We start from the raw sequence: 13,322 nt of genomic DNA, 5'->3' as shown, positions 1-13,322 counted from the left end.
ATTGCTAATGAAAGATATTGCTAATGAAAGATACTATTGCGTGTGCAATTGGTTAGAACACTGTCCTTTTGACTTGAGCACCTGTGCCCAATGCATATCCTCTAAGATATAAGGAAAAGCTTTTTCCTCTTTGTTAGTTGCAAATGCCCACTTGAAATTAATGAATTCAGTTGCAAACTAATTCTGGTGAACATAAGTCAGTAAAAATAAAATTGTAGAGTAATTAGCATCAAAGGACAATAAATGCCATTGACATGAAGCTGTTGATACACAAATTATCAGAGGAAATCTTCCAGATATTTTAACGATCTTACGCATAGCTTTTGGATATTGGTACGGCAATGGAAAGATAAAACTGGACTGAGTGTCACAGGAGATGTCACTATCATTGCTCAGCGAAGACTGAAGAAGAGTTACAATTCTCCACCGCCTGATGCTGCCTGGCTTGCTGTGTTCCTCCAGCCTCCTGCCTGTCTGTCCTGATGCTGCCTGTCTTGCTATGTTCTTCCAGCCTCTTGATGATGGTGCCTGCCTTGCTGTGTTGCTTTCCCTCCTGATGCTGCCTGCGTTGCTGTATTCTTTCAGCCTCCTGCCTGTCCCTCCTGATACTGCCTGCCTTGCTGTGTTCCTTTCTCTACTGATGCTGCCTGCGTTGCTGTGTTCTTCCAGCCTCCTGCCTGTCCATCCTGCTGCTCCCTGGCTTGCTGTGTTCTCCCAGCCTCCTGCCTGGCTACAGTGAAGACAATAAGCACCATATTACATCTGGCCTCTGTGATTGTTACCTGAAAATGATTAGTGTTAACATTCAGTGCCCAGCCTGAACAAAAGATCATTGCCCACAGCTGATTGGCAGAAAACATTTGATTGTTTTAATGAGGGCAGTTGTATCATTCTCTATATTAGATTAGATTACATTACAATGTGGAAACAGGCCCTTCGGCCCAACAAATCCACACCGACCCGCCGAAGCGCAACCCACCCATACCCCTACATTTACCCCTTACCTAACACTACTATAATGTACTAAGTTTTTAAAAATTAAAGTGAGAAGAGAAATTGAATATACAGAGGTCAAAGAGCAAGTTATAGAGAAGGCATGAGTCAACATTTCAGTTCCAACAAAGCATCTGTATTGAAATTGTAGATGTCTAAAAATTTGTTCAAATGACAGTAGGAGTAACATTTCTTGTTCCAGTTCCTCATTCCCATTTTTAAGTATGTTTACCTTTAAATTCGAAGCTTAGCAATAATACAAGCAATAATTCACCGATGGACTTTCTGTTACTCCAGAGATTCCACAACTTTAGAGTTACTGTAAAATGGTCTCTTTTGTGACACCAGAGCTATTCTTGCACCATAAGCCCAAAGGCAGAGAACTTAATTTAAAAATTCTAAACACTTCAGTTTAAAAAAACTGAGAGACAATCTCCAATTTGATGTTAAACGCGGTTAAAACAAAATCCTACACTGTCCTTTCCAACTCCTCAGTATTTTCAGCTTCAGACCGTGGGTAGTCGAAATACACAGAAAATGTGAACATTGCCTCTCTAAATATTTATCCATTGCTGGGTCTCTCCAAACCGTTGCAACGGGATTTCCAGCCAAGTAGAGTGAACAGAGAGCTGAAAGGTAAATAAAAGCTGGAGATGCTGGAAGTCTGAAAGAAAAATACAGCATTTGGGCAAAAGAAAATCGGACAAGTCAGGTTTTCCTGTGTGGATTTTTCGATGCCTTTACTTCAATAGAAGTGGGTACATGTGACAACAATGATTAAAAAGAAAAGACGCCAGGACAGTAATTGGGTTCGATAAATAAATTCTGGGCTCGTCCAGATATCCTGCTGTTTGCCAATGTGGTTCTAAGGGGATTTTTGATTTGCCCTATAACGTTGTGACAACCAGTACTCTACAGGCACCTGACTCGGCGGATGTCCCAGCTATCAGCATATACACCTGCAGATTAACCCAGAGTTTTACACAAAATTGCTCAAGAAACCGAACTGAACAATAATACCAGCATTCGCCTAGTTTCCATCAATTCTGGAAAAGGGTCACTGGATACAAAACGTTAACTCTGATTTCTCTGCACAGATGCTGCCAGACCTGCTGAGATTTTCCAGCAATTCCTGTTTTTGTATCTGATTTCCAGCATCCGCAGATGTTTTGTTTGTTTAAGGTTAACGTGCCCCGATCTGCGTAAAAAAAAACAGGCAAATTCCGTGTGAAAATAATTCACCGCGCCTTAATTCGTTCAGTGAATTCGCCAGCGCTCAAAACGACTTTGTTAGAACAAAAACAGAGAGAAGACATTGTGTTTTCCGGTTGAAATTGAAATGCAAAATTAAATATTACAACAAAGGGGTAATTTGGTTTAATTATGATTTTTTTAATAAGCCTGCATGTTTTTGGAGATCAGATCAGACCTGGTCAATTCAATGGATGTTCAAAACCTGTGTGTGAGGTAAGTTTACTAACGAGAATTGACAGTTTCAAAGTTCTCCTGACAGTGCGGCTTTTAGTTCAGATTCCACGAATCTTCCCATGGCCATTCGGACCGGCATATCGCTAACTTGAAATCTGTTAGAGGGCTAGAAAAGAGAAACCCTTTACTTTCAATGTGAAAATTATTTTACCCCAAGGCTTCCCCCCCCCCCCCCCCCCCCCACACACACACACACACACACAGAGATCACATCAGAGGCAACGCCTTTTCATAAATCCTGAGATGTATTAAAATGTCAACGAATATCTGAAAAATTGTGGACATGTTTTATATATAAGATAGCTGATATGAGCGAGGCGAAGCAATGGACCACGGCCTCTTTGAAAATACCTGGAGGTTTTTGATGAAAATACCTGGACGTCTTGTAACTGGTGTGTGTTTTTTTAAATCAAATTCATTTGCTCTCTGTGAACGGAAGCAACACACACTGGTCCCAAACTGACAGTCCTGTGTTGTTCAAGTAAAGCAATGTTCAGCGTGCTGCCTTAAAATGGCAATTTATTCGTTTCAAAAGATTAGAAATCCAGTGATACATGAAAATAGTAAAAAATAAACAGCGTAAAGTGCCAAAAAAAATTTACAAAGAACAATTTGTGTTAAAAAAATCCCGCCGATTGGAATGTCGCTTCGACTGTCCTTACATTGTATGGTTGAGTGTTCCTTTGTTCTGATTTCGTTTCTGTTTTGTTTTCTAACGAAGGTGTGCCCACGGTTTTAACACTGAGCTCAGCTGACTGCAGTCATTCACACAATGCAGTTCAAAGCTACTGCAGCCTTGGATTGCAGTTTTCCACCCAGCCACAGTACGTTGCTGCACTATTTGTGTTTTGGGTGGTATTAGATTTTCATCACAAGGGCCTGAAGTTTTGAGTCTCCGCTTTGTATCCTACCGTCACATTAACCATGGTTTCCTATTCCCAGATGACACACTGTCCCTCAATCCTCTCTCTCTCTCAGTCAGGCGTTCCTTGTACATTCAAACATCACAGCGTCTCCAATAGTGTCGCCTTCTTTGGTTCCTGGCTGAGATTAGGTCACTACTCCATCCTACAATTCTAAACTCGGGGGTGACCAGGCCTGGTAACTCCACTCAGGTCTGTCTGCACATACTGCAGCCCTTGGTAATCCGGGCTTGGTTCTGAGAAGGTGAGTGAGTCTGTGACGCCTCAGATCGCAGTTCCTGCGGAACAGCTTGGCACACTGACGGCAGTGGTAAGGCTTTATGTCAGTGTGAGTGAGGAGATGAGTTCTCAAGTTGCTTCTCTGATTAAACACTTTGCCACACGCCGAGCATTTGTGCGGAGATCCCTGTTAAACACAGAAGACACATCATCACCTTCCAACTCCCAAGTTCCTGCCGGAGGTGGGACACACAGTTCAAGCGCCTTCGATTCAAGGGGCATCTAACGAAACAAAACGATTTTTTTTGTGTGCTCAGACTTTAGAAACAGGTCTTCCCATAGCAGAATGCCGCAGATAATCTGTATTGGAATACAAGTAACAGAAAAGAACAGCAGCAGATTGGATATAGTCCATGCTGTGTCCGAATTTGACAGGTCTGTCCGCATTTCCTCAGTGTTCCTCTCTGAGACATGTTTGTAGATAACTATGCTCAGCACTTTATTTTAGAGGTTTTCAGCTCTTTTACCTGCACATGCAGTGTTTTGTGAACAGCTAACGTTCTGGACTGGCAAAATCCTTTACCGCATTCTTGACATTTGAATGGTTTCTCTTTGGAGTGAATGTACCTACATTTAAAAACAGAGAGAAAAAAAGTCTTGTTATTTGTCATTCGAATTAACCGAGCTCACAAAAAAATAATAGCGTGGCTTTGAACCATTCGAATGAATACATCTTAGGACGAACACCCGCGGATGTTGAAAATTCGAAACTAAAACCGAAAGTGCTGGAGAAACTCAGCAGGTGCGTTGAGTGAGAGAGAGAGAAACAGGGGATCCTTAACTTTGTTTTCTCTCTCCCCTGAGATGCTGCCAGATCTGCTGAGTTTCTCCAGCACGTTCTGCTATTCTTTGTAATGGATAGGTGGCTGGACAAGCAATTTAGGTGCACGATTTCACAAATCATCTGTGGTGTTCAACCTTCGCAAATGATGATTTGGAGACGCCGGTGTTGGACAAGTGAACAAGTGCTGGGCCCTGGCAAGTCAAACGCCGATGCCTTTCTCACCTGTGGTCACGGAGATGATCCTGCCTCCTAAATGCCTTGTGACAAATGTCACACGTGTAGGGTCGTTCGTCCGTATGGGTCCTTTCGTGTATGAGAAGATTGTAAGATTTAGTAAAGTGCCTCCCGCAGAATTTACAGACAAATTCTTTTTTGGTTTTGGCCGGCAGCCTGCCCCTGGTGGGCTTCCTCTCCGGGGATAACTTGGTGGCATCCAGCAGGGAGCCAATGACCGAGGGAGAGCACTGTCCATCCAACTGACCCAGACTGGGCTGATCCTCCTGGGTGGCCGCGATGGCCAAATTCGCGAAGTCAAACCTGGGTCTGGTCTTGTTGGGGAAGCTGCTGGATTCCTGCTTCGGCTGGAACACGTGCGGGAAGATCGGGATTGCGGGCAATTGGAATCGCGTGTCCACCAGAGCGGAAACGGCAGGCACTTTGGAGAAAGAGGAACGGGGTAGTGGCATTGGAGGGTAACCCAGTGTCCACTGGTGGAGATGGACGGTGTGCAGGGTGCTGAACCCATACAGGTTGTGCAGCTGCTCGGAAGGGCTCGGCATGCCGTTGGAAGCTTGCAGGAAAGCATAGTTGGCCAGCTGCAGCGATGGATGAATAGGCACTGGCGCCGGGATGGTCTTACTGCCCATAGTGCTATTCGGAGGCACTTGGTTTGCGGGAGACCTGGCCAATTTGCAGAAACCTAGGAGTCAAAACAAAAGACAGGCAGTGAGTGGCTGCGTTACACCCTGTCTTATCGAAGATTTAACTGATTGGCAAATATGACCAGCGTGGGTAATCCTGGATTAATCCCACCGCATGGGTAATCTAGAATTTAGGGGTATGGTCAGAATGAGGGCCAGAGCTTCAGGGGAGGTGTTAGAATGCACCTGTACACACACAGGGTGGCAGCTGTCTGGAACTCTCCCACAAACAGCAGTGGATGAGGGATCAGTTGCTTTTTTTTTAATTAAGCAAATGGGTTAAGGGATCGGGCCAAAGTCGGCTAAATGGAGTTCCACCATCAGTCTCTCATGATCTCATTGGATTCAGGAACAGGCTCAAAGGGTTGAATGGCCGACTCCTGTTCCTATATTCCAGCTCAGCCTCTACACATAACCTACAGTGAGAGAACAGTCGAATTCGGGCAAGATACAGCGGAGGGCGGAGATCTGAAACAGAAACAGAAATGGCTGGAGAAATTCTATGCAGATAGAAACAAGCAGGCTCACTTGGGCACAGATGCTGCCAGCTGCCAGACCAGCTGAGGCAGTGTTTCTCCCGGCTCTAGAACCCTGCTATCAGAAGGGGAATGTATTCTCTAGTCACAGGCGGGTATCTTTGTCCCGAGTGGTCGCTCATTTGCTGCCTCGCTAAATCATTTAAAAAAAACACACAACGAATCCCAACCACGGACTCCCGCAATATTTTTTTTTCCCGGAAAAGTGCCTCACTATGGCCTGAAAATGAATTAAAATGAAAACGGTCCGAGATTCCACGCGAAACCACCTATAAAGGCGGTGGCAGTGAGAAGTGGGACTTGCAGCTTTCCAAATGCACAGATGGATTTGGAACCGGCGGGTTTGACCTGACTATTCGGAATTTTACTGTGGGGACAGCGTGTTTAACAAACACAAATAAAACTCTCCTGTCTAGTGAAAAAAAAGACAAAAGAACATTGCAAGCAATAAACTCGTAAAAGTAGAAACCCAAATATATTATTAATTCTTATTTATCAGCACCGGAGTGCTGGCCATCGATGTAAAAGGATGAGTGCAAATTGAAACTTTTTAAAACCGGCTCCACATCAAAGGGACAGCCTCACAATGAGGTCTGTTTTATGCGGTCGGTCGATTGGATCAAAGGTTCCTGACTTTAACGAAATCCCGCCGCTATGGTAGCGGTAGATGTGGTTTAAAGCAGCCCCCATCTACTGCTGAGATTGCTCTCTCGTTTTAGATCCATGTTCCCCCTCCTATATTCCTCCAGCAGCGAATCGGTGGTCCCCCGGCCAGTCGCTGTCAGAAGCCTGCAGTCAGTGTTGAACGCTGCAGGTTGTACATACGCCGTGAACTCCGAGCGAAGCGGTGGGAATCACTTGACCGTTGGTGTGTCCCGGTAAACCAGGTGGGACTCAGCTCGTTAGTGTTGTTTGGCGTTAAGCTCAGCAGCGGGTTTTAGTGCACTCTGGAGTAATGTTCTCTCCCTTCAGACCATTAGGAAGATCCCGCCAGTGGTTCCAAATTTCCTTTCAGAAGGCAACCGCGAATCACTTGGGGGGGTGGGGGGGGGGGAAGTCACTTCTCAAAAACAAAGGGAATTTCTGAAAGAACCTTTCGGGTCGCTTTGCCGTCTCGTTCAGACGCCGAGCTTGACTTTATAAAACGCGCAGACCCAGAACAGTAATCGGTATAAATCATTTCAAACGAACTGACATCATGTGGAATTCCTCTGCATTGACCCAGAATAAAACACTGTGACATTTCGCTAAGATTGGCTTTGCTAATTGGTGAGAGTTTCCATTCTTGTTGGTAAGAAAAGTCACACCAGAAATCTCCTTTACCTCTCAACAGTCACGGCAGATAATACTCAATGCAACCAGTCACGGGAAATGTGTGTGTGTGTGTGTGTGCGTGAAATCCCAGGGCTGGGTTATGCAAGTGTAATTGTATTAGATGCTGATTAGCTCCTATTATGTTAACCTATACTGTAGTGTAGCAACCAATCCGATCTCACTCATTCTTACGGTAACAGTAATTGGTCGAAATGAAATAACTAGTTTTATTTCACGAACTGGATTGCAACATTCAGTAACGAACGAACCTGCTCTGCTGGTTGTTACAACTGTCAGAGAAATTAAAAAGTGAAAACAGGTTCAAAGTGAACGAGTTGCGTTGCATCAATCATTTTATGTGGGGCTGATTTAAATATCTGAAACACGTCACGTACGTTCAGTTTTATCGAATGTCTTTGTGCGGGTACGTATATTAAAAAAGTCAATTAAAATTAAACCTCCTAATTGTAGGTTTCGAAGACATTTAGTTGAGTCTTACAGAGAAATATCTATCCTTGGTGTTAATTCAGACAAAGGGCATAGCTAACTCTGGTCTCGATTTCTTCATAACAGTCACCCATTTGATCTGTGAGTCCTATTTCAATTGAGCCTTTTGACCGCGACCCTATTATCTTGAAAGATAACCACAAAACCATATTTTAAAAAAAATCATATTCACTTGTACCGATGCAGTCCTGTGCAAAAGCGCTATAATAAATTGGCCGTTTAAACATCCCTCTTAATTTATCGGAGCACTTTCAAACTGAATTCAACAGTTTAATCCAGATACTCTATAAAACAAGTGAGAATCAGTTTAATTTATCTTCAATCAAATGCACTGGCATCTACAGCAAATACAGAAATAACCAGCAGGGAACAATATTACGTTTGTACACGGTCTCAAGGGGCCAATAGAAAGATATCCTCTCATATCCCCTGAATCAACAAATACATTCGGGTGTAATTCCCACAGAGCCCTGAGAAACCGTTTCAATATATGCGCAGAATATAACACGTAGAGCATTTACCCAAGAGTAAATAGGATGGTATTTTCACAAATTAGCTTGCCCGCGATGACAGCATTGGAAAACAGAGAGTGTCAGAGCAGGCAGCAGAGAGTTCCGTCCAGAAGGACGTAACGAACGATTTTAAAAGCACAAATACCGACTCCGAGATAGGGAGAGGGAGATCTCCGTCCACGCCTCTTCAAAGACAAATCGTAAATTGCATGAATTGACTACAGAGACCATGAAGTGGCTAACAGTACAAGTAAACCGCGAGGCAGCGAACAGGGAAATCTCTTGGGAGAAGCAACTCCTATTCAGCCTGAAACTATTTAAATTATGGCAGTAACAGCTATAGACACTGTCAGCGAACTCAGAACGTATTGCAGCCACCTCAAAACCCCGTCCAAGTTCAGTTTCCCTTATCAAGGCGCAGCTTTTTTATGGACCTTGGTGACTTTTTTTTGTAAAGAAGGACATGTTTCCAAAACGAAAGTATTTTTACAACATCTACAGGTGCTTGTTACTGACGGACAGTAGTATACACATTCAATGGGAGCTAACATGTACAGACCTGAACACTGTACCATTACACAACTCTGTGTAATAGGCCCATTTTTTAAAACAAAAAAATCGACAGTAACAGTCCATTACAAAACACTCGAAAAGGCGCGAGGGGCTGCAACAATTGAAGTATCGCTGAGTGAGTTCCAAAAAATTCTGGGCCTGACAATTTCGACGCGAGAGAATCGGATCTCTCCAGTAAAACCAAGCAGAAAGCTCGGAGATCGCGGAGAGAGAGTGTGAGGCCGACGAGGGAAAGTTCAGGAGAGAATAGAAGGGTGATTTGTTCAGCACCTGCTCCAACACTGTATTTATAAAAATCACACGGGGTTTCGCCGGTTACGGTGGTAAATATAATGGCCATGATCCTACTTGAGTCTGGTTTCACAGTTAACGTTTTGCTCAGGTATACCGTCTCATAAACGACGTTAATTCTGCACTTTGCGGCAAAGTTGTGAGAGTGCCACATACACAGAAATGCAATAATGAGTATAATGGACAAATGGCAAACTCCTCCTTAATGCAAAACCTAAAACGTTAATGAATATGAACGGCCGGTTCCCTCAATTTCGGTGAAGTTAAGAACGGGGAGCGTGTTAAAATACGAAGCGATTCCCTGCCAATGTGATAAACATAACACTGTTTCCTCAGTCCCTCTCAAAACATGATCCTTTCACTGCGTCCGAGTGAGCAGAAACTAAACCGGGAGAGTCCAACTCGGTTTTACCTTTCCCGCGAATTGCAAACAACAATCCATTTCAGGTTGGATTAGCCAAAATTCGTTTGTGAGCGATGCTGTTTCTCGCTCGCTGACCTAACTGACATTGGCTTTCCGTTAAACGAATCAAATCTTAAACTTAGAGTGCCGCTTCTTGATCACATGAAAATACCACAGATCACCGTGTTAAAACAAAACCGGCAAGTTGGCTTCCTAAACAATTAACACAAACTGCTTGAAATAAAGCGAAATAAATTTCAATCTTCCAAGATAAGTTTGCCCTGCAATAAAAGATGAGAAACTCGACAGTGCATCTGCTTTCTGAATAATCCAGCTGTGAGGCTGATGGAGGTTCTGATCAGAAACGCACTGGTTCAATGGAACTCGAGAATATCGGGACGTCGGGCGCGCTGCGAGATATCAATCGGCATTTGCCTTTCGATCAACGCTCTAAATGATTCGAGAGCACCATTATTCATCAGATTATCACAATCAGTACTCTGGAGAATAAAAGGGGCTCGGAGGACTTTACATTGAGCACTGCTGACGAATATACCGAGTAAGACAAACAAACAACATCAACATGCAGAGAGTGGGGGGAAACAAATCGAAAGCAGGAGAATACTCTGAGGAAAGGTTTCAATCCAAGGTGTACAGCGCGAGTAGGAGTCGCGCTTACAGCTATTTGATATCCCAGTTTGAGGGAAGCCTGTCTTCTCTTTACTTATCGACCCTTCACGGATTCCAGCATGCTTCTGATGAAAAGACTTATCTCTATGTGAGGGCACTAAGGGACCCCCACCTTAATATATACGTCCCATGCTGCTGAAGAAATGTAATCTTCGGGGCCTTTAACACAATTCCATTTGAAACTCCTGAATAAAACTTGAGGCCGCTGGAAACACACAGGCCACAGATGGTGCTAGTCTGTCCTGTTACTCGGTTTAACGCGGAAAACTTTGGGGTGGACTAGCCTTTAGCTTTTAAAATGTATTATCATAAAAGACGATTTGAATTATTGTCCAGTACGGCTCGAGTTTTTACGCTCCCTCACTAGTTTGGCAACGCGTTTTAAAAGCTAAGCTGGACGTCATTTGTAAATTAGAATTATACTTCGCTTCTCAACTGAAAAAGAAGTTTTCGTTTGTCTGAAGTCATACTTTGAGAAAGTTTTAGTTTGTGGAGATAAAGCAAAGGCATTTTGGGGGATAAAACGAGCTCGGCGCGTTTAACCCTGTTAATAACAGTCTTATTAACCGCTCTGGAATCTCTTATTAAATGCATCCTATTAAAGGATGCATTTAATAGGAGCAAACTGTAGCCTGTACCGGAAACAGCTGGGATCACCACAATAGCCTGACTGGACTTTCGGATAAAGCTAGTGTGCTCTTCACCACTGTACCGCTCCGGACTGCTTCCGAATGAGTTGGGTAAAATATCAACAAACGCCACTTTGAAAAGTGATGTCTCTGAGCAGCAGCAGTGGGATCGATTGGATTCAGGTGAGCGGGAAGTAGTTCCCATGGTGTTTCGATCCAGCACGTGTTCTCCCAGACACTGTCAAAGCTTACAAGATAATTTCTCATTGCAAACAGGGAGAGGGACCTCAACTGGGGAGAAGGGAACTGTACGGGTCCCTTCGCTGGATCCAAATCGTGGTCCCACAGTGTGATCGGACACGAAGGGAGCGAGGGAGGGAGCGAAGGACAGAGGGAGGGGAAGACACAACTTCGATTTTCCGAAACACAAGTCGATCTGGGTTTGTGTCTAACTCTGGCTCTGTATACAGAGTTAGACTCATGTAAACTAATAGGGTCATCCGGACATTCCCACTGAGCAACACAATACAGGTTCTTCATAAACTCACACACACACTCCACATCAACATTCCCCCCCCCCCCCCCACACACACACACCCACACACAGACACACACACATACTCCACATCAACCCCCCACACACACAGACACACACACACACACTGCACATCATCATCCCCACACACAGACACACACTCCACATCATCATCCCCACACACAGACACACACTCCACATCAACATTCCCCCCACACACATAGACACACACACAGACTCCACATCATCATCCCCACACACACACTCCACATCAACCCCCCACACACACAGACACACACTCCACATCAACACCCCCACACACAGACACACACACAGGCATGCACACACTCCACACTAACACCTCCCTCCCCCCACACAGACACACAGAAACACACACACACTCCACATCAACACCCCACACACAAACACCTCTCCCCACACACAATAAACACCCCTACACACATAGACACACACAGCTCCACAGAAACACCCCCCACACATCCCCACAGAAACAAACACGTAAATCCATACACGCGTACCCTCACATACCACACATAAACCCACACAAACACCCCCCCACACAAACAACCCCCCCCCCCACACACACAAACACCCCCCACACAAACACCCAGACACTGCAGGAAAGGGGCAAGTTGCCATTGAGATGGACATCTGGAGTCTCTCGGCTGGTTCTAACTGAAACACATTGCCTGGTGAGCGAGCGGCGTGCGCTGTGTCTCCGAAACTACTCGGCCGACAATCCAGACCCTTTCCCTTTCCCAATGCCCCCGTCCCTTCCCCAGGCTAACACCGTGCGAAGGAAGGGAGAGGAGGGACAGTGAGAGTTACCTGAGCCGGGGACTTCGTCTGCCGCTGCTAGACTCGCCGCTTCTTCGTTTGAGCGAACGGCGGAGATGGAGCTGGCGGAAGTGGTGGCACAAGCGCATAGCCAGGTTGGCATGCTGTGAGCTGGGCACACAGGGGCCGGTGCTGAGCGGAGCTGCAATCCTGGACAGCCCCTGAACTAACTCCTATTTCAACCGAGTCCTGGGAGAAATAGCCTGACGGCGCAGGCGCACTGCGCTGCCAGCCGGCCCCACCAATCCCAGGTTTTCCGCTCTGACACAAAGTTGCAGCAAAGTTCGCAACAAGCCCAGCGAGAGAGCGGCGCAACAAGCCCAGGGAGAGAGCGGCGCAACAAACCCAGGGAGAGAGCGGCGCAACAAGCCCAGGGAGCCGTCTCCCCACAGCTGCAAGCCACCACCTTGACTGGCCAGTGTGCGAGGTCGAGCTAGAAGTAGGGGCAGAGAGAGGGGGAGGGGAGAGGGAGAGAGGGGAGGGGGAGAGAGGGGAGGGGAGGGGGAGAGAGGAGGGAGGGGAGGGGGAGAGGGGGAGGGGTGGGTGAGAGAGGGGAGGGGGAGAGAGGGGAGGGGAGGGGAGAGTGAGAGAGGAGGGAGGGGAGGGAGAGAGGGGGAGGAGTGGGTGAGAGAGGGGAGGGGGAGAGAGGGGAGGGGAGGGGGAGAGGTGGGTGAGAGAGGGGAGGGGGAGAGAGGGGATGGGAGGGTGAGAGAGGAGGGAGGGGAGGGTGAGAGAGGAGGGAGGGGAGGAAGAGAGGGGAATGGAGGGGAGGGGGAGAGGGGGAGGGGTGGGGAGGGCAGGGGAGAGGGGGAGGGGTGGGGAGGGCAGGGGAGAGAGGGGAGAGGAGGGGGAGGGTAGGGAAGGGGGAGAGGGGATGGCAGGGAAGGAGGAGGGCAGGGTAAAGAGGGGAGGGCAGGGAGAGAGAGGTGGAGGGGAGAGGGGAGGTAGGAGAGGGTAGGGAGGGCAGGGGGAGAAAAGAGACAGAGAGAGGGGAGAGAGTAGTGGGAGAGAGGGGAGGACGGAGGAGAGGTCAGGGGAACAGATGGGGAGGGGAGTGGAAGGGTGGCGGGGGAGAGAAACCGCCTGG

The 13,322-nt window shown here is 46.4% G+C and overlaps 1 protein-coding gene across 3 annotated transcripts; it reads right to left on the bottom strand.

Annotated features, from left to right (window-relative positions):
- Window positions 1–3,661: 3,661 nt before the first annotated feature.
- Window positions 3,662–12,435, bottom strand: osr1 (odd-skipped related transcription factor 1). 3 transcript variants are annotated; one of them, XM_087977200.1, is made up of 3 exons: window positions 12,227–12,435; window positions 4,690–5,386; window positions 3,662–4,250 (listed from the first exon to the last, which is right to left on the bottom strand). In XM_087977200.1, the coding sequence occupies exons 1-3, from the start codon at window positions 12,336–12,338 to the stop codon at window positions 4,115–4,117; spliced, it is 945 nt and encodes a 314-aa protein (XP_087833326.1). In that variant the 5' UTR covers window positions 12,339–12,435; the 3' UTR covers window positions 3,662–4,114. The 3 variants fall into 3 exon arrangements, with proteins under 3 accessions (XP_087833326.1, XP_043532319.1, XP_043532346.1); XM_043676384.2 differs by lacking the exon at window positions 12,227–12,435 and adding an exon at window positions 6,749–6,938; XM_043676411.2 differs by lacking the exon at window positions 12,227–12,435 and adding an exon at window positions 6,426–6,708.
- Window positions 12,436–13,322: the final 887 nt, after the last annotated feature.

This window comes from Chiloscyllium plagiosum, unplaced genomic scaffold (genome assembly GCF_037043375.1).
Source record: "Chiloscyllium plagiosum isolate Xiang-an unplaced genomic scaffold, Cpla_swu_hap1 HiC_scaffold_3, whole genome shotgun sequence".
NCBI classification, from domain to species: domain Eukaryota; kingdom Metazoa; phylum Chordata; class Chondrichthyes; order Orectolobiformes; family Hemiscylliidae; genus Chiloscyllium; species Chiloscyllium plagiosum.
The sequence above is the reverse complement of the archived record's forward strand: the minus strand, read 5'-3'. Positions and strand labels throughout refer to the sequence as shown.

Bases quoted from the DNA above. Each gene is read 5' to 3' on its own strand.
- osr1 (XM_087977200.1), bottom strand. From the start codon at position 12,338: ATGCCAACCTGGCTATGCGCTTGTGCCACCACTTCCGCCAGCTCCATC. The intron at 5,387-12,226 runs GTAACTCTCACT...TTTGACTCCTAG, and splicing joins AGACGAAGTCCCCGGCTCAG to GTTTCTGCAAATTGGCCAGG. The intron at 4,251-4,689 runs GTGAGAAAGGCA...TTTTAAATGTAG, and splicing joins GATCATCTCCGTGACCACAG to GTACATTCACTCCAAAGAGA.